This window comes from Gymnodraco acuticeps, unplaced genomic scaffold (assembly GCF_902827175.1).
Source record: "Gymnodraco acuticeps unplaced genomic scaffold, fGymAcu1.1, whole genome shotgun sequence".
NCBI lineage: Eukaryota > Metazoa > Chordata > Actinopteri > Perciformes > Bathydraconidae > Gymnodraco > Gymnodraco acuticeps.
In genome coordinates this window covers 662,504-682,226 of record NW_022992275.1, presented here as the reverse complement: position 1 = coordinate 682,226, position 19,723 = coordinate 662,504, and the positions used below count along the sequence as shown (strand labels likewise).

General features: G+C 39.7%; 1 protein-coding gene across 6 annotated transcripts in view; it reads left to right on the top strand.

The window, feature by feature from the left end:
- Positions 1–19,723, top strand: part of fam13b (family with sequence similarity 13 member B) — an 82,684-nt gene that overhangs the window by 48,692 nt on the left and 14,269 nt on the right. For 5 of the 6 annotated variants that reach the window (XM_034207316.1, XM_034207310.1, XM_034207311.1 and 2 more), the window contains exons 8-14: positions 11,749–11,793; positions 14,237–14,332; positions 14,784–14,931; positions 17,113–17,210; positions 18,304–18,361; positions 18,659–18,788; positions 19,087–19,158. In XM_034207316.1, the coding sequence (XP_034063207.1) occupies positions 11,749–11,793; positions 14,237–14,332; positions 14,784–14,931; positions 17,113–17,210; positions 18,304–18,361; positions 18,659–18,788; positions 19,087–19,158 (647 nt within the window). The remainder of the gene's footprint in view (positions 1–11,748; positions 11,794–14,236; positions 14,333–14,783; positions 14,932–17,112; positions 17,211–18,303; positions 18,362–18,658; positions 18,789–19,086; positions 19,159–19,723) is intronic. The other variant, XM_034207315.1, reaches the window with a different exon arrangement.

Genomic DNA, 19,723 nt, shown 5'->3' with positions numbered 1-19,723 from the left:
TATATGTGTAATTATATACTGAAATTGTCAATCCTTCAGTTAGTCTCACGTCATGCCCTCCCTTTCCTCCCTCAGCCTTCACATCCCGGTTGTGTCGCGGCCTGTGCACAATGTGTAACACGATATACTAACTGACCCAGATAGCACCTCGCTCTCACCACGTGTGCTATCACTTCTCACCCACAGTTCTGGTACAGTTGTAATATCTGAGTTCCTTGGAAGCACTTGCGGCCTTAAATCGTCACAATAAAAGGCTTTTCTTTTAATCGTTAGCTCTGCTGCTGAAGCCTCTGTTTATCTACACCTAGTTCTTTGTGTAAGTCACAGGAGATTACGTTGAAATGTAAGATAAGGGTTTAAGGAAACCCATTGAAGTACCAGGAAGTGTAGTTTTTCTTGGTATGTTTTGCTGAACAATTGTCACAAAATCTTGCTGGGAGCCAGAGCCGTTGTGTGCCTTCTCTTTTGTATTATTTTGACTCAATATTTGATGTGATATTGATCATTACTCAGAAGTTTATCCTTTTTACAATGTGTTTACTGTTCAAATATTCTTTCAACATAATGTAGTCCTGACTTTAACAGGTTGTTTTGTGGAACGCAGGCACTTTAAAGGTGGGGTAGTTAAGTTTGAGAAACCGGCTCGAGATACACTTGTTGTTATATTCCATGGAATGCTCTTAACATCCCGATAGCAATGAATATCTGAAGTGCTTTGACAAAAAATCCATTAAAAAAAGTCAGTGGAAGCCGTAGTACTGTAAAAAGCACGACCAATCATTTTAGACGGCCCGGCTAAAATAACTGGATGGCCTACCTGCCTGTCAGCCTTCCATCTGTGCACAAACTTATCTCGTGCCCTCATTGGTCATGTGAGCGTTCGTGTGTGTTGGAGGAGGGGCTCTGTAAGGAAGTGGCAGATTTGTTCCGGCTGTGTATTTTCAAATTCTAGCGCACTTGAGCTGGTTTCTCCAAAATTACCTACCCTACCTTTAACTGCTCTTAATAAATCTCTCAGAAGTCTCTCACAAACATGTGAAAACATCTCTCAAAGCCATGACTTGAATTTAAGAAGTGGATAATGCAATTTATTCTGACAGAACGGACTTCAAAGTAGGTCCTTTTTAAAGCGGCTAGTAACACAGATTAAAAACGTAATATGGTTTAGATTGGAACAGTTTATCAAGTATTATCAAGTTATTTCGTTCATACTCTTTATCTTTCCTCGTATGATAAAGCTTCAAATTAGTATTTTATCAAAGCCCTATTTGCTAGGCATCTCTTTTTAGTGCGTAGAAACCTGTGTAATCTCCAGTCTGATATTGTTTCTTAATGAGATTCGAACAAAGTTGCCCTGAAGTCTCGTCCTACTGGAAACACATTTGATACACAGAAACATCATGAGGACAAAAAGTGACGTTATCTAATACCTGCCCGTCATTTCCTTATAATCGTTGGTGTATGTCAGAAAATAGAGAAAAGGCACATCTTAGTTTCTGGGTGTCCAAAATGATGTATACAAATGTAAAAAAACTCAAAGATATTTAGTTTAATATGATATAAAACAGAGAAAAGCTATAAAAGGCCCATATTTTTGAAAGCTGAAAAATCACCTAAACTATTAATAACTAATATAAAATAATACCAAAATAGTTGGTGATTATCTTTCCGTCGATATTTGCAGCAGAAAAGCATCGGATACATTTGAATAGCCCTCGCCCTCCTCTTTCTTTAGCCTTTTCTCTGTTTTCTTTCTTACCTCCGCACTTTTTGGGTTCATATTTCTCCATTAGTTTCCCTTTATACTCTGCTCAGCTCTCTCACTGTGACTCATCCACATCCCTTTGTGATAAATAATTTGTGAAATATAATGATGGCTATATCTATCTGAGAAGCTGCTATTACAAAACGCTCCTGTAGAGTGACATAATGGCATGAATTACACAGGTGTGTGTTTCTGTGATTATGTGCATTGTGTCCCAGTGTGTGTGTTCCTGTATTACACAGCCCAGTGGACCAAAAAAAATCCAACTCCCTCCCTCTTTGCTTCCTGATTGGCTCGCAGAAGTCTTTCCCTTTTTACGATTGGCTCCCAACTTCAGCCCCTCCCTTCCCATTGGTCCTCCCGGGAGGTTGTTGCTTGGTTACATCAGAAGCTCATATATTTGAGCAGAGCTGTGGATGTTTACTGCAGCACTTCTTCAGACAGTGCAGACTGAGACTACCTCACTAACACACACTCATTCAGAAACACACACACCGGTTTAGAGGACGCCGCATTATGCACCCAGGCTCCGACTCCTCAAAGTGCTCAACTGAGATAACCGACCCGCTGGATACCAGGCCGGCCCTGACAGAGGAGAAATCTGCAGGAGAGACTGAGGAGAGCGAACAGCTGGATTAAAAAGTTTGGTTATAAAAAGTCAAGCCCATTCTCTGCTGGGTCTGAAAAACAAAAAAACAGACTTTAATAACCTACAGTGCCTGGGCAGGAGAAACAGCAAACAGCCTACAGGCAGAAGAGACGGCCTTCAGCCTGAAAAACCTTCAGGAACAATCTGAAAGGAAACAAAAGGGACAGACTACAGAGAGAGAAAACAGCTGGGGAAATGAGAATGGCCTGTGACATTCTGCTGCAGAGGTAAACATCGGGGTTATGTAACTCCTCTTGTCTAACTGGCATAAATCATTGCGTGGATGAACTGATGGAGGTGTGGTTGGATGATAGATAAGTGGATGAATGAGCAGGGTGAAAGAGAGGGAAAGGACAAGACACTGGATGAATGACTTGGATTGATTGACAGTTTAATGATCAGGGGGAGAGCTACAATAATGAATTAACTTGGTGAATCAGTCAATCAAGTAATGGTTTTGGTGAATTGAAGAATGGAGGGAACTTGTTGTTGTTGTTTTGCTCATTGTTTTTGATAAATGGCAGATGAAAGAGAATAGAATAGAGGGTGTGTTGTCTTGTACAGGAATAGAGACAGAGCAGTTAATGAGGAAAGAGGCATAGCATTATTTAACAGCTGATATTGTGTTATGAAATCTTATTATTAAGTACGCAGAAGGGGGTCTGGGAGGGAGGAACGTGTCAGCCTTATTGTTACGTAGAGGTGCAAAACAATGTTAGCTGTCTTTTTGTACATTCTTAACATTACTGATCACCATAAGGAGTTCCTAGTAATACATTTTATGTCCAAATATGTCAATTTGAGAAGTGAACTATTGCTGAATTAGTTCAGTCAATTGATGGGAAATAATTAGCTAAATGCTTTAAATAACCATGAATCATACAAATGGCCATTTATCTCAATTGTAAGGATTTATTTTAGGGTTGCAATTAACATTTATTGTGTATGTAAGAAGCAGCCTTTTTGTCTCAGAAATTGTGGAAAATGTCATTATTTAGTTTGACATTTCAATGATGGAAATAATCCACAGATAAATAGCTGGACAATATTTATATTTTGGACTAAAGAACTGACATTTGATTTGGCACCAGAAACCGCAATAACTTCTAACACCATCTTATACATGCACACACTTTGTTTACATGCTTCCTCAGGCAGTGCCAACAAATACTGTAAGAGCAAGCTATCTGCGATGCTGCTCCAGCTCCTCATGACTCTGCAAGAGGGATGAATAATTATAGGGTTGAGAAAGCAGAGAGAGGAGCTGAGGGGGGTTTGTTGAGTCAACAAAATGCATCTTTTATCAGATGGTCAAACGTCTTTGGGGTAATTAAAGAAAAATGAATAAAGGAAATTGCGGGTCATTAATTGTCCTAAGTGCACAGAAACTGGAAACAATCAACTTATTATACATATGCAAACATGTGTAGTACTGCTCTGCGAGTGTGTGATGGAAAGCTTGAAGAGATAAAGTGTGTGTGTGTTAAGTAAAATATGTGGTTGTGGACATGTATATGTGGTATTAATTTATTTGTGTGTGCGTGGGTGGACGCGCAGACTGCAGCAGTCTAAAGGAGTCAGGTTTGCTGACAACAGCTCCTCTGTGGAATCACAACTAACCTCAAACTCACCTTACACACACACTCACTTATTCCCTTTGTGTCCTTTGTCATAAATAATGTAAGGATGCTCTTCATCTGCCCTTTTCCTTATTGTCATCTGCACTGACTGCACAAAGTTGTCCTTGTTTTCTTTTTCTTTGGTACTGTAAAGCATCAGACATTCATTCTGAGATGTCTTGGTTGTTTAGTTTATTTATTTATAGTGTCGTGGACAGTCCCCATCGATGAACTGTCACCAAAAACAGTGGGGGGGCTGCTAGTTAATACATTTATTTATTTAAGCTTTCCGCACTCTCGCAGGAATATCTCCGCAATGGAGCGAGCTTAAGTTTCACCGTCATCCCACATGTTGCCACTTGTTTGTACCATTTTCTGGCGATTTGTAATCTGTTCTAGAAAAACGATGTGTTTTTTAGGATTTCAAGAAGCATATAGAACAAACAATGGATGTATTTTATGAACATTTATCCATGCTGAAAGTAGATGTTTTAGGAGTGAGATAGAGATTATTATCTAATATATGCATCCGATGAAGCATTGCATGAAGTCTGTTGTGATCAGAGGCTGTTGTTGGGGCTGCATTAACGTTTTTTTATTTTTTGTTTTGTAGGCAGACCATGCAGGCCAGCCCGATGGTCACCAAGATTCATGTTTTAATAGCATTTTTACAAAAAAGGGCCAGGCGAGCCTAACATGTGAAAACATTGCTTAGACCTCTGAAAGTTAAACTTAGGCATGCAACCATAGTTTTACTGTATTTTGTTTTGAAAATCCACAGCGGAGGTTTGTGTCGTACGACATGCGGTGTATTTTGCATATCTTTCAGTAGACAACGATCTGTGAGTCTGTTGGCTCGGACATAAACTCCATAATAAATTAGGTTTAAAACCTGAGCATTTGAACTAAATGCTTATATAATCTGTAGTTGTATTTGTATTGTTGATTTATTGTGTGAATGAGACGATATACAGTAGAGAAGGTTAGGCTGTTGTGTACTGTTGGAGTGGGAAGCAGGCCTATTGTTTTTGGATATTTGTGGAGTTAGGTGGTCTGTGAGTGTGATCCTTCCTTGGTATGAAAAAGTTTGAGAAACACTGCGCTAGTGGATTATCAACGGGGGGGGGCCTCACTGCGGGGAAATTATATAGGTGGCCAGTCCGCCCCTGGAAAATGTCTATGCACGTTATTATTAATAATAAAAAAAATTAAATTGATAATCTTTATTTTTTTTTATTTCCATTTTTTTTATTTTGTAATCATCTCGCGACCCCCACTTTGGGAACCCCTGTCTTAGACAATAAGCAGAGTTTTGCAGCTCTGTTTATTGATCTTTCCAAAGCGTTCGATACCGTCGATCATCATATCTTGAAGCAGAGGCTGGCCAGTATTGGCATATCCAGCCATGCAGTGGGGTGGTTTGTGAAGGTTCTACGTTGTCTGGACCAGCCGGTTTCTTAGGATCTAACTTGGTTAAGGCTTCATGAACAACATCAATAGTAAAAGGAGAAAAACTGAAGGGGTTTTCCAAACCACATTGTTCAGAGTCACAGACGTTCACTCTCTGAACGGTCCCAATGTGTTCAGTTTGATGGGCTCACTTCTGAGTGGTTAAACATTACAAATGGTGTACCACAAGGTTCTGTTTTAGGTCCACTTTTATTCTACATCAACAGTTTAGGTCAAAATGTAGATGGAGCAACTTTAAATTTGTATGCAGACGATACCGTGATGTATTGTGTAGGTCCCCTCCGTTTTTAATAATATTCAGACTCAGCTCTCCGAACTAAAGCTTCTTTTAAATGTTGATAAAACCAAGGTAATGCTCTTTTCAAAAAGCCAAAAAGACACCAGATACCACTTTGGATATTGTTACTGCGCAAGGAAAAATACTTGAAGTGGTTGCCTGTTATAAATACCTTGGTATCTGGCTTGATGATTGTCTCTCTTTTAAACTTCAGGTCAATAATCTGCTTAGAAAGCTGAGGGTGAAGCTAGGTTTCTTTTTCAGAAACAAGTCCTGTTTCTCACTTGAGGCCAGGAAAAGGCTAGTCTGTGACCTTTTTACCTGTGCTGGACTATGGTGATCTGATATATATGAATGCGCCTGCCCATTACCTGATCAAGTTAGATGCCGCTTATCACAGTGCACTGAGATGTGTTACTAACTGTAAAGTACTTACTCATCACTGTATCCTGTATGCCAGGGCAGGTTTGCCTTCACTAACTATACGGAGGCTCAGTCATTGGTACATGTTCATCTATAAAGCCATGTTGGGTAAACTCCCATCTGATCACACACAGAGTTGAAAGTAGCTATTGCCTAAGATCACATGATGTGGTCTTGTTACATGTGCCAAGTGCAAGGACTGACTTAGGGACGAAAGCTTTTATGTGCGCACCTGCTTGGAACAGTCTTCAAAAATAATTGAAACTGAGCAATTTGGTTCCACTGCATGTTTTTAAAGCTCATATAGGTGAAATGCTCTTTGATACTGCTGATACTTGTAAATGTTGATAGGTATGTAAATGTAGCCCTGTAAATATGATGTCCTTTGTTGTTTTATGTTTCATGTGTAACCTACTTGCTGCAGGTCTCCCTTGAAAAAGAGATCAATGATCTGAATGCGACCTACCTGGTTAAATAAAGGTTTGAAATTAAATTAAATCCATGATCACAACATGTAACACACTCGAATATATGCAGGTGTACTGTAGTTCTCACTTTACTCACTTATCAGCGAGACACATCCACTGATGTAAGAGAGCAGCGTTTCAGCTCAGCAGTAAATACGTTGTGGAACTGATACTCAGGCTCTGTATTGGGATACAACACACTAATGGACTTTCTCTTGAAATGCAGCAGAGCCTTTGTAAGCTGGACTGAGCCATGTATTTTTAAAGTACTGAGTCAAATTTGAAATTCACACTGCAATAGTCATATAAATAAGCAGTCATGTCTCTCTTTGAATGAAATATTCACTAATAAATGAAGGTGACAAACCTAAGGGAGATTTAAAATGCTATATTGGAGTATGATATTACATTTTAAATTATACAGACTCACTTTTATTTAACTATACACATATCCCCAAGTGTTTCATAACCTCTTAAAACATTCAGAGGCAGAAATATGTCACCAGTCTGTCAAAGGTAAATTGACAGTAGATTTGTAGATTGGCGAGTCCTCAATAAATAATCTATCATGTTAAAATCGATGGGAAATGTCTTTCAGATACTGCAACCTTAAAAGGAAGCATTTGTGCAAGCATTTTAAGCGACTCTTGTATACAAATGTAATGGTTTCAGTTAATGTCGTTATAAAGCCGTATTCAAAACAGGATGGTAAAAATCATGAAATTAAATAAGACCATAATTGCAATTTAAGAGCGTTATCAACATCAGAACAGGTTAAATATAAAGAAAGACGCTTTAATGTTAACATGTACTTTATACTTCCTATTAAAATACAATTCCCGGTGCATCGCTCTGCCCTCAGGTGATGCTCGCTGCTAACGTTCATCTAAATTGGTTAGAATTTGTTTATTCCGCCACTCGAGGGTGTAGTCGATAAAACATGAAGTGAAATTTAAAGAGTAAACTAATATTGATTAAAGTGTTTTAATGTCTTTCTAAATCAATTCAAACCAATTTCAATATATAAGCAGGGGAAAAAACACCATCAGTAATCACAACAAGTTGAAATATGAAAACAAACAGACCATTTGTTTTGTACTCTGACGTTAGCAGAGGCGAGTGATCGTCTGTCTCTCAGGTCACTTTACAAGGCTTTACAGCAGGGGTGCCCAACCTTTTTTGAACCGAGAGCTACTTTTAAAGTTGCCAGTCTGCCGAGATCTACCAGTCCAAATAGAGAGGCGTAGCCATTACTGACAGCCTACTACCAGGTATAAATACACACTTCTACTTGTATAAAACTGACCTTTGTACGATTAATACTTCATAAAATACTGCAGATCCTTTATCTTTTATCTTACCTCTTTCTAATCTACACACATACAAGTATTTAACTGAAGTTACACAACAGTGTTGTTGATACGGAGTTGGAGTTTATTCACACGTCACTACAGTGGGTAATGTTTTCAAGAAACATTGAACAGTGCTGCCACATATGACACAGGACAAAAAGAAAAGACTCTGAACCCTTTCTTTGTCCTTATATAAAAATAGTGTTGCTACAAAAGTATAAATTAGGCTTACTAATAAGACAACTCAGATCTGAAGCTACACAGGAATCTGCTGCCAACGTGCAATAAAAAAGACAAAATTAATAGAATCAAACCATTTTTTGTTGCATTTTAGTAGATTATAAAAAGAAATGCCTTTTTAATAGGATGCAAGCAACACTAGCTTCTTAACCTGAATTGATAATAGACTATAATCAATTTAAGTTTGCATTCTTATACCATTTTGTACAATAATTATAATGAATAAGTTCAAACAAACTCAAACTTATAGCTGATTAATAACGGTATCTAACTTGAGTTTTTATTATATCAAAAACCTGTTGAAATGCTACTGTTATTTTTACTGTCCCCAAAAAGCGCGTCGGCAGCCTCCAGGAATGCTTCTTTCACAACTTCGCCGTCTTTGAAAGACTTCATGTGTTTCGCAAGAACGTGACTGACACGATAAGATGCTATGGTAGCAGCCTTGCTCTTGTTGTTGGGCCTGGTGAAAATGGACTGCTGTGCATTTAGCTGTCCTTTCAGGCCCCTCCCCTTTTGGGAGCGTAGGGCAGATTTAGGAGGGAATTCCATCTCGTAGCGTTTGTGCACTGTTTTGAAATGCCGCTCCTAAATTACCCTTCTTCGATAAAGCCACGCTCGCATTGCAGATGAGACAGATGGACTTTGAATTGGAATAGATACACAAATAATCATCCTCCCACTCGGAGTGAAAATTATATATTTTGGGCTATTTTGCTTCTGCCATAATTGCGGTCTTGTGTGTGTGCGGACTGTCACTCCTGTTGCCACGGACAACGTCAGCGAAATAGAGCACTGCCCACCAGCCATGCCCCCGACACATGGGGTCACGCCGGCCAATCACAAAGCTTTGATGCGTTCAAGTGCATTATTCTGGCACAGGAAGATTAAGTTATAAGACATTAACGATAAAACCGAATATTGTTGTTCTATTTTTAGACACATCTCGCGATCGACTGGGAATCTCCCCGCGATCGACCGTTCGATCGCGGGGAGATTCCCAGTCGACCGGTTGGGCACCCCTGCTTTACAGTATCACCGCCAACAAAGGGCTAGAGAAAGGTGTGACCCTTTAAGATGTTATCAAGGTCTTATCTCTGTCTTTAGCTACCGCTGCAGTCCGGTCTGATCTAATCCGACCTACTTGGAGCACTTCAGAAAGACAAGCCTTGATTCACTAGCCAGTGCTATAGTTTTGCTCCCTTGTAGTATTGCAGTTTCAGGCAAAAAATCAAGAACAGAAAAAAACTGTATTTACAAATGATTTGGAGATGCCAGATTGTTGATAGGTTTTTAAACATGTGCACAATGTTAGCTGCAGTATAACAACATGGATTTAACTATTTATAACCCTTTTCAAGAGTAACTTGATGAGGTAGTTAAAAGCTTTCCTTCCCTCTATGATTTTGATACTCTGTAATCACACCCAAAACAGATGTCACAGTGAACTGATATCTACTAGAGTTTCGCAAAAACAAGATATGCAGTGTGTGTTTAGTTGCTCTTTAAAAAAGCAACATTGTAATTGTACCTAGCAGTGTATCCTTTCTGCTGTCTACTATACACATGCATTTTTGTCAGAGCAACAACCAGTTTATTGTTTTTCACTTGGATGTTTTGCATGCCATTTTCTTTGCAAAGTATTGTTTGTATTAACTTAAACAACCACTTCCTACAACATCAGAGACCTATCTGTCCTTTATGGTGTCCTCTGCAGTGATATAAGACATAAAGGGTGTCCGATAGGGATACATTGATAGTAATGTTTTCTCTGCTGCTGCTTAGGGACCTTCAAAAGGTGAGAAACACCTCAAAGGCTGCAGAAACCATTTCAGTTCAGGTCTTCAGGGGGAAAATGGTGTAAGATCAGATATGGTCTCTGCTCCTTAAGGCACATGGAGATTATGTAATGTCCTGGAGGACTCTATCAGGGATCTATTGTTAGTGATACAGCCACCCAGTGAGGCCCCTCAGGGTGCAGCTCAGCGGGACAGCCTGAGCTGTCAGATGGTATCAGAGCTAAGAAAGGGACATTGCTGGTGGAGGGCAGTCCTCCATGTTGACTAACAGGAAAAGGAGGAGAGGAGCCTTTCAGATGACAAAGGATCTAATTTAAACCCAGTTCGGATAATTATGGATGCAAAAATATTTTGTCAGATGTTGGAGAGAGATTGACAAAATAGATGTGGGCTTTACAAAAAGTCAGAAGCTTTTCCCATTATGTTACATCACCCACACCCACTGTTTTTCTGGGCTGTTTGAACACTCCAGCACTATTCTTTGTGTTCTCCAAGGTCGAGGTTACAGTGTCAGAAAGGGGCATGTTGCTACTTGTATCATTCAAAACCAGTAAAGATTTAGGAAGGACAGGAATAGATATGAGAGAAAGAAACAATTGAAAAAATATAGTGGCAAAAGGACAAACTTGAGAAAAAGATAAACAAAGGGTGGTGATAATGAAAAATGTTACTTTTTACAAAAAGTGATGGGGTGAGGAAAAGGATGTGGCATGTCAACAGAGACAAGTTTAAGATAATACATATGAAGTGTGAAATATTGAGAGGAAGGCAGAAAAGAAAGTTGGATTGCAAGAATAAAAGGGAAGGATCAGAAGAAAAGATTGAGAAAGAAAAATACAGCCATTAATAATTCAGTCTATCGATCTCTCTCTCTGTGTGTGTGTGGTGTGTGTGTGTGTGTGTGTGTGTGTGGTGTGTGTGTGTGGTGTGTGTGTGTGTGTGTGGTGTGTGTGTGTGTGTGTGTGTGTGTGTGTGTGTGTGTGTGTGTGTGTGTGTGTGTGTGTGTGTGTGTGTGTGTGTGTGTGGTGTGTGTGTGTGTGTGTGTGTGTGTGTTGTGTGTGTGTGTGTGTGTGTGTGTGTGTGTGTGTGTGTGTGTGTGTGTGTGTGTGTGTGTGTGTGTGTGTGTGTGGAGACGTGTATGTTTCTCACTCACACACACCCTTGCATATCCACTGGTGACATAAAGTAAATTACCTTGTGTTCTGTGTGTAGCAGTGTTCTATAAGTCTGGAGTCCTTGCGTGCCTTTCATTGTGCGTTTGTGAGGCTGTTGGGCACATCTGAGATGCCTCCCTGTTTCATGCCACACACACACACACGCTTAGTTAAAAGGGAACATTGGAGAATAGATATGACACACACCCTTCTATCTGATCAGCAGAGCTCTGTAGTCTAAATAACAATCTGCCCACCCAGAGTGGCGCCAGTTACCCAAACTTTGTGTATTTTGGCCCACAGGGAATTAGGAGACAAATGCAAAGAGAACAAACTGTACACTTTATTGTTTATTCTGCTCTACACACTGATCGCTGGGTCTTTGTGTTCAAGGTTATCGTCATTCTTCTTCCCTGTTTTGACTCTTGCTGCCCGACACCCTCCAAGGTTATTTCATGTCAGTTAGTGAAGGGAGTTCGGGACGTGATGTTCTAACCATGACATCCTTTCTCTCTATCTCTCTCTCTCTACAGCTCCCACCTCTCCCCCATATCCATCCTCCCTGCTGACTCTGCTCAGTAAGTACACACACACACACACACACACACACACACACACACACACACACACACACACACACACGCGCGCGTGTGCGATTTATCCACTCACCACCATGTACATTGGCACTTTTGTATATACACACACTGAAATAACCTACAGGCACAATCACCTACAATTCAAGCCATACTATGCAAGTCATTCTGCGCACAGTTCATTAAAAAAAATCTTCAATTCTTTAAGAGAATGAACGAAAACATTTAAACAATAGGTAAGAGAGAGACAACTAAGTTAGATGACTTTTGTAGTGCAAGTGCAGTGCCATCTGCTCAAGACAAAATAACAGGAATCAAGAAAGAAGAAGTGAAAGCAGCGCTGAGAATATTTGAGTTAGAGGTTAAGGGGAAGTGATTAAGAGGAAAGCCAGCCTGGTGTTTTCATTATGAAGCTAAACTAAAGCATTTTGCATGACTTGGTGCTTTTGGTGCCCCAAGGACATGAACTCAGCAAAATCACATGACTGTCAGGCCTCCTCACTGCGTGACGCAGAATCAAATAGTTCTCTATGGTGCTTTACATTTATATGAGTGTACTGAACTAAAAGCCTGAGGGCAGAAATGTCTCAGATCACAGTAATAACTCGGGAACACTGAGGGTCAGTAGTCTTATTTAATATAACAGCAACCATTATTGCGTACCATGCTGTGAATGGATCTGGCCCTTCCTACATCCAGGACATGGTTAAACCGTACACCCCAGCACGTGCACTCCGCTCTGCATCAGCCAAACAGCTCGCTGCACCCTCACTGCGAGGGGGACCCAAGTTCCCATCAGCAAAAACACGTGGGTTTGCTATCCTGGCTCCAAGATGGTGGAATGAGCTCCCCATTGACATCAGGACAGCAGCTAGCTTACACACCTTCCGGCGCAGACTGAAAACTCATCTCTTTCGACTCCACTTCGAGCGATAAAATTACTAACAATGCACTTATGTACTAATAAAGGACTGGCTTATCTAAAGCCAGTTGAGTAGCACTTGAAATGGTTTGGCTCTATGAAACCTGATGTACTTATATGATTCTGTTTTCTTCAAGTTTGTAGCTTCTTGGTCGCTTTGGATAAAAGCGTCAGCTAAATGTAATGTAAAATATATTATCAACTAATATGATGATTATTTTCTTAATTATTGGCTGAATCACTATCAAATATCCCAAACTAACTTGTCGCTTTAATTGAATTATTTACCTGTCTTCTGGGTGTTGTGCGAGTATATAAACGTTTTACTTTCCTATGGTTAATCAAGTGTGTCTAAAGTCGTCTACTCTGTTGAGGGGCATGATATGATTTAGCCAAGATGTGGATGAAATCAGCAAAAAACTGCTTCTCTTGGCCGTGTTTTGTTTGTAAGTAGAGAAGAAAACTGCAAGCACATCATCTTTTACTGCTTATGTGTTATTTCCAGTTACTTAGTGTTTTTCTAACAGGTCTTCAACCTATAATGCTGTCCAAGCTATAGGGAAAAACAAACGCTGCAGGAAGCCAGAATAAATAAGGGAGGGATAGTCCATGATACTAGGATCACACACACTCGTGATCGAGCAAGTTAAATAATATCTCAGTAGAGCCTGTGGATCAACGTCAGTGTGACTGCTGCCGTTACCTTTTATAGTCCGTAATGTCCTCTCCTCTCTCCTGCCTGGCTTCTAGTTGAAGCTTTATTAATCCTTTCAGAACTGCTCCAGGTTTTTGACTTAATAAGGACTGAAAATAAACCAATTTAGTGACTTTTAGGCTCTGAAAATGTTGATTTGTATGAACCTTTAAGAGCAGATAAAGATGAACTTTAATGTGGACATGAATTCAATTTCAAGGGCTCAACATCAAACAAACAATGCACATTGATAAACATTTTAAAAAAGGGCTAAAAAAGGACATTGTTGATAGGTAAGTGCCACAGTTTCTGTATATACCGCACTGTCAGATACATTAAATCAATGTTAATTTATGTGGATTTACCTGGACTTTTCTGTTGGATGTGCTGGGTTTTATTACTGTCAAAAAGTCCCAATACTAGCTAAACAGAGAAAACACAGTCCCAGGATCTTATACTAAGTAGTAAAGTAAACCCAGGGAAACATTTGGCTTTGGTCTTTTGTAAAAACAATCACTGATAAACTGAGCTGTTACAGTTCACCCTCATTACAATTTAACTAAACTCATTCCATGTTCATGGGTATTAAACACAGACTGCCATTGATACGTAACAAATTGGACCATCTTAAATACAACTTGTATAACAACATAACAAGATAACATTTTCAGGGTTTGATGTCCACTCATCTTATCATCTGAAATCATGTGGGGAAAATACTGGTTTTAAATCAAACCTAATGCATAATCAACACTGTAAAAATAAAATAAAAACTCATATAAATAAACCATGTGTTCTTTGTGTTTTCCCAGGATAATCCATTGCACCATCAGGGCTGCAGTGGAGCAGCACTTCTTCGATCTGAAGACCTCCATCGACCAAGACCTCAGCAACTATGACAGCCAAGGGTGAGAGACAGTCTACACACACATATACATGAAATACACACACATTAAAATTGATTACACTTGGAGCAAGTATAAGATCATATTCACACTGAAAAAAACAACCTGTTGTGATTCTTCCTCCGTTCAACTGCTGCTGGCGTGCGTTACACAGATTCCTCGGTGGTCGTATGACTTTAAAGATCCATATTTGCCATACTGAACATTATGTACGAAGGCCGCAGCGCGCTGTATGGTTCAGGTTACCAGTAAACATGTTGACAGCTGTGATGTTAATTAGCAAACTGACATATTTGGGAGGAGCAGCTGTTCAGCGGTCACTCACCTCTCAGACTAAACAACATGTCCGGGGGTTTAACGTTACATAAGGGAGGCTTAATGTATGCATGCACCAACACCATACAGACACAAAGGTGATTTTGAGTTAATAAGGTTTTTTATTTTTGTTTTTCAGTGCGAGTCCCAGTGAGCCTGCAGATCAGGGTTGCCATGGACTCGAGGATCAACAAACTGACCCTGAGGACAGCCCCTGTGACACAGAGGGGGAGACCCCACTCTCAGAAACCGAACAGATCATGCAACAAAGTCAGACACACACCCAGGTCCGTGGGGAAACACACACACACACACACACAAATTCATCACACACATTTATTTTAAGTGTATTGACATAGGAACAGGTGATTTGTAATGTCTGTCACTACATGGGCCTTTTTAAATACATGAAATTAAAGACAAAAATGCAACAGACTGTTAAAAAAAAACAATGGGTGGGTTTAATAAAAACGCTTATATCAGACCCCAACAAATAAATACCAACAAACAATATAAGACACAAACTATGTCAATAAAGCACCATCAAAGAAAAGGCACATGTCTACATGACTTAGCTGTTTCTTCCAAAACTTTTTCAGTTTGTGTTTAAAACGTTTAAAATGTAACTATTTATTGATGCATTACATCAATGACATGTCACATGTTAGACGCTTTTATCCAAAGCGACTTACATGCATTCAGTACTGTGGACAATCCCCACAGGAGCAATTTGGGGTGAAGTGTCTCAGGGACACAACGACATGCTGACTGCAGAGGGACTCGAACTTTCTATCCCCTGATTCGAAGTCCAGCCGCTACCCACTGAGCCACAGCCTCCCATGATGATGCGTTTAAGATTATCAATTGTAATAAACTGATCAGAACTAAAAACATGAAATAACCTTCTCAAACACAAACTATCAACAGTTAAGCCTGCACCCTAATACATGAAAAACAGCTATGCGTGCACACACACACACACACACACACACACACACACACTGGAGATTTCCCTTTCAAAGTGTCCACAGACACTCAGCAGTTGCTGTGTGGGCTGGCAGCATATTTCCCATAGCTAACCTCCTTCCTGTTTTAGTCAGCGGTTCATTCCAAGGCTGAATGTTTAGATGTTATCAGCACAGTCCATCTTTGTTCTGCTACAATAGCTGGATTCCTGCCAGGGTAGCAGAGGGGACGACTGAACCGCTTTACAAATGGTCAACAGATTAACAAATACGCTGAGACAGAGAGGCAGTGGTTTTGTCTTACTTACTTATAGACATGAGGGATTGATATGAGGCCAACAAATACAGTGAGGGTCAGCAGTGTCCACTTTTTGTAACTTTCGGAATTCTACAATCATATCAAACTGAAGTGTCCACATTGTCCACATTTTGGTTGAAAAGGTAGGACCTAATTTGGATTCGACGTCAAATGTTTCTCTTGATTTCTAGTCGTTGCCATGAGGAAAAAGTGTTTGTTACTTCATTAGCATTTTAGTAACCCCCGTCTCAGCGGAAATCAAATCCCCTCGATGCCACTACCACTCCTTGAACTCCCCTTGAGCCGCAGTGGCTTTTCTCCAAAGACCCTTTTAGCGTCACATAGCAGGAAGACGACTTGCAGACAGTGAGGTGTGTCCTGGACCGAGGAGAAACCTGTCACCTCTTTAAACAATGATCCAGGTCTTTAAATAGATCAGCCAAGAGACGCAGAATGACAGCAGCACCTGTGTGCCAAACTACAAAACACACACACGTATATTGAGTAATCATCCTGCTTCCTTTTGAACTATATATATTTCTTTCTATTTATTTTCCTGACAAGCGCACACACACACACACACACACTGAGCTGGATGTTTAAAGCCCTAAGTAATCTCAATTGCTATAGTATTAATTCTGCCTATTAAATAAAACCTGCCAGTTGCTTTTTGGGGAGTCATAAAAGATGGAAATTGTGATTTTTCCTTTACTTTTTTTTTTACTTGGAGGTTTGCATTTTAAAGAGTGAAATCGATTATTAATCCCTTACTTTAAACTATATATTTATAAAGATAATACCTTATTGTTTTCTCAGTTATTGCGTTTTTTTAGTGCTCTTTTTAAATATGTATTTGTGCTGGATATCAACACTTTAAGACAAAGCACAATAACCCTGAATTCATTCATCCTGACAGCAGGCAATGAAATGTGATGTCTTCATGTTTCTGAGATGCACCTTTTATGAGTCCTACGTGTTCCTATTGTTGCCCATTCATGTCTCTCTACCCCTGTTTTGTAGACCAAACACCAAATCTGACAGTGTTGTTTTTTGCAGTTTACTTATATATTATGTCTGGCTTTTGTCCTGTTGTTGCACGTTTACTGTTATAGCACTGCAAATGCCCCCCCCCCCCCTGCAGGACCAATGGGAAATCATTAAAACAATCAATTCATTCTTAAATTGTACCTTTTGCTCTCTCCCAGGATCCATTGGACTCTGGCGCCGCCCTAGAGGAGAGCTCTGGGATGGACCTTGATGCAGAGGCCGTCAGAGACACTGAGAACAACATCAACACTGCCAGGTGAGGGGGGTAGTCTTTTATCAAGTTTACTTTCACCCTATTTATATAAAATAGATAGAAGTGTGGAAACCAACATTTTAAGGGATCAAGAAACATTTAGGCTTTATTTGAAAAAGATAGGCAAGGCAAGGCAAGGCAAGGCAAGTTTATTTATATAGCACTTTTCAACACAAGGCAATTCAAAGTGCTTTACAAAAAATGAAAGAGATTAAGAAAATGGCAGTCATTAAAAGATAGATAGATGTGTCTGCTACATGTAGCCTTACGCACAATGCATTATGGAGAGTAATTACATTTTATATAAATAACAGTATCTTATAAATAGGACTCCCCTCTTTCCCAGAGACCATTTATTTAACATGCAGTGATATTGTCTTGCACTGATCACTTGACCCGTCATGTTTACTAATCACTTGGACATGCTACCTCAGCGTTTATCCTTAATCTGAGTCTGTCCCTCACACATAACACACATGAGTTCACACTGCGTGATCGTGCAGTTTTACACTTTATACTGTGTCATGCCTCTCGTTTAGGACCGTTAACTATTAAGGTAAGTTAATGCACCGCAGTTGATGTGTCACACAGTAGAAATTGTTTGTGCAGTCAAGGCTTAAATACTGTTTCACACCTATTCAGGAAAAATGGGTAAAAGTTAATCAGCGGGATGAAACAATTATTAGACACCACATTGATTTTAGTTGTAACAAATTAGTGATTTTCCAACAGTTGACGTTTTTTGCACAATACAACATTCACAATGTGGAACGGCTTTCAGTTGTCCGACGATTGCGCAGCTGTTCGGATCCCAGGAAGACGACAAGGGTGGAAGGATTATGGCTGAAGCTCTCAAAAGTATTTTCATTAAGTCATTCTAGTTCAAAAATGGTTTTGGTTTTGCTCAAAGCGAGGGATATCCAAGGTCTGTGAACGGTAAGTGTTTAGTCAGGCATTAGACACAGCAATAACTAACAAGTTCTCCATATCTAAATATATATGTCCCCTAAAGGTTTAGGGAAATTGCTCATGCCCTGCTCAAATTGAATGTTTTTTAGTATTTAGTTCATCTTAAGTTTCTTATCTTTGTTTTCAGGCAGGACAACCAACCCTGTGACAACATGGAGCAAACTCAGATTGACATCATAAACTGTGTAAGTAGCACTAATGTGGATTTATTGTATCGAATTATGTGTTTTACTTCCAAAGGTTTCTTTTAAATGTAACTCAATTACAAGCACAAAATAGTCATTCAGGATCCCAAAACACATTTGAAACAATATAACCTCAAGTTGATGTTACACTATTTGTCTCTCTTTTGTACAATCCTCCTTTATTTCTATTTTAAATCATTTCCACCTCCCTTCTTTTGTACCTTTTTTTTATCTGAAATTGTGTCCCTTTATTCTCTCCGTCCCTGAATTGTTTCTTTAATCTCTCTCTTCCTGCAGGACCCGGCTTCATGCCGCTGTGATCAAAACGCCAACACCAGCAACACCAACCGGAACCACCTGTCGCCATGCCAACCAAACTCTGGCCAAAAACCCCAACTGCAGCTCTTCCCCGACAACCAATGGGAAGGTAGGAGAGAAAGTGTCATGTTATTTTAATAATTAAGAAAAAAGCAAAGCAGTAAAACCATCCGTTCTCATATAAAAATATGATTTTTTTAAATTAATGTTTCGCTAAATTAAAGTTGATGTCTATGTCATCCATAAAGTTAAACTGTTATTGCTTTGTTACTGTTAAAAAGTATGATTGACTGAATGAATGTTGGAGTTGTTATGAACGATTGACCTCGTCTCTGCTGTCTCTCTCCCTGTCCCTTCCTCCTTACTTCTTCTTCTCCTCCTCTCTCACCCTCCTACCCTCCACACAGTGTGTCCCCCCTCCCATCTCCACCTCCCTCCCATAGATTTCTCATGTATGCACCTGCAAAAAGAAGGGGATGGTAAGTAGTTTCACTTCTACCAGCAAACCTCTCCTCTTACATCCTCTCTTGTTGCTGGTTTGGAGTACTGGAAGCCTACATGATAAATGATCACATATTACGTTGTGCTTGTGTGATTTTTATGCTTAATAAAACCCTGCATGTGAAGAAACTAGGGATGTAACGATATATCGATTATCGCGATATTGATTTATTTAATTTTGTTAACCTTTATTTAACCAGGTGTTGGTTACAACATGAACATGGCAGCAAGTAGGTTACAACATGAACATAAAACAACAGATAACACAAAAGGACATCGTATTTACAGGGCTACATTTACATACCTAGAGACATTGACAAGTACCAACAGTATATTTATATCTCGCCCTGTCAATAAGCCTCACCTTCTTGGCAAAAACTGTATTGTTTTTGAAGTGGTGGAGAGACAATGCAGTTTGACCCACTGCTGTCACCCATGGCCAAAGCATATCTCTCTGTCCCAGCAACATCAGTACCAAGCAAGAGAGTTTTTTCCACAGCAGGGGATATTGTAATATATATATTTTTTTAAATGAGTTTGAGT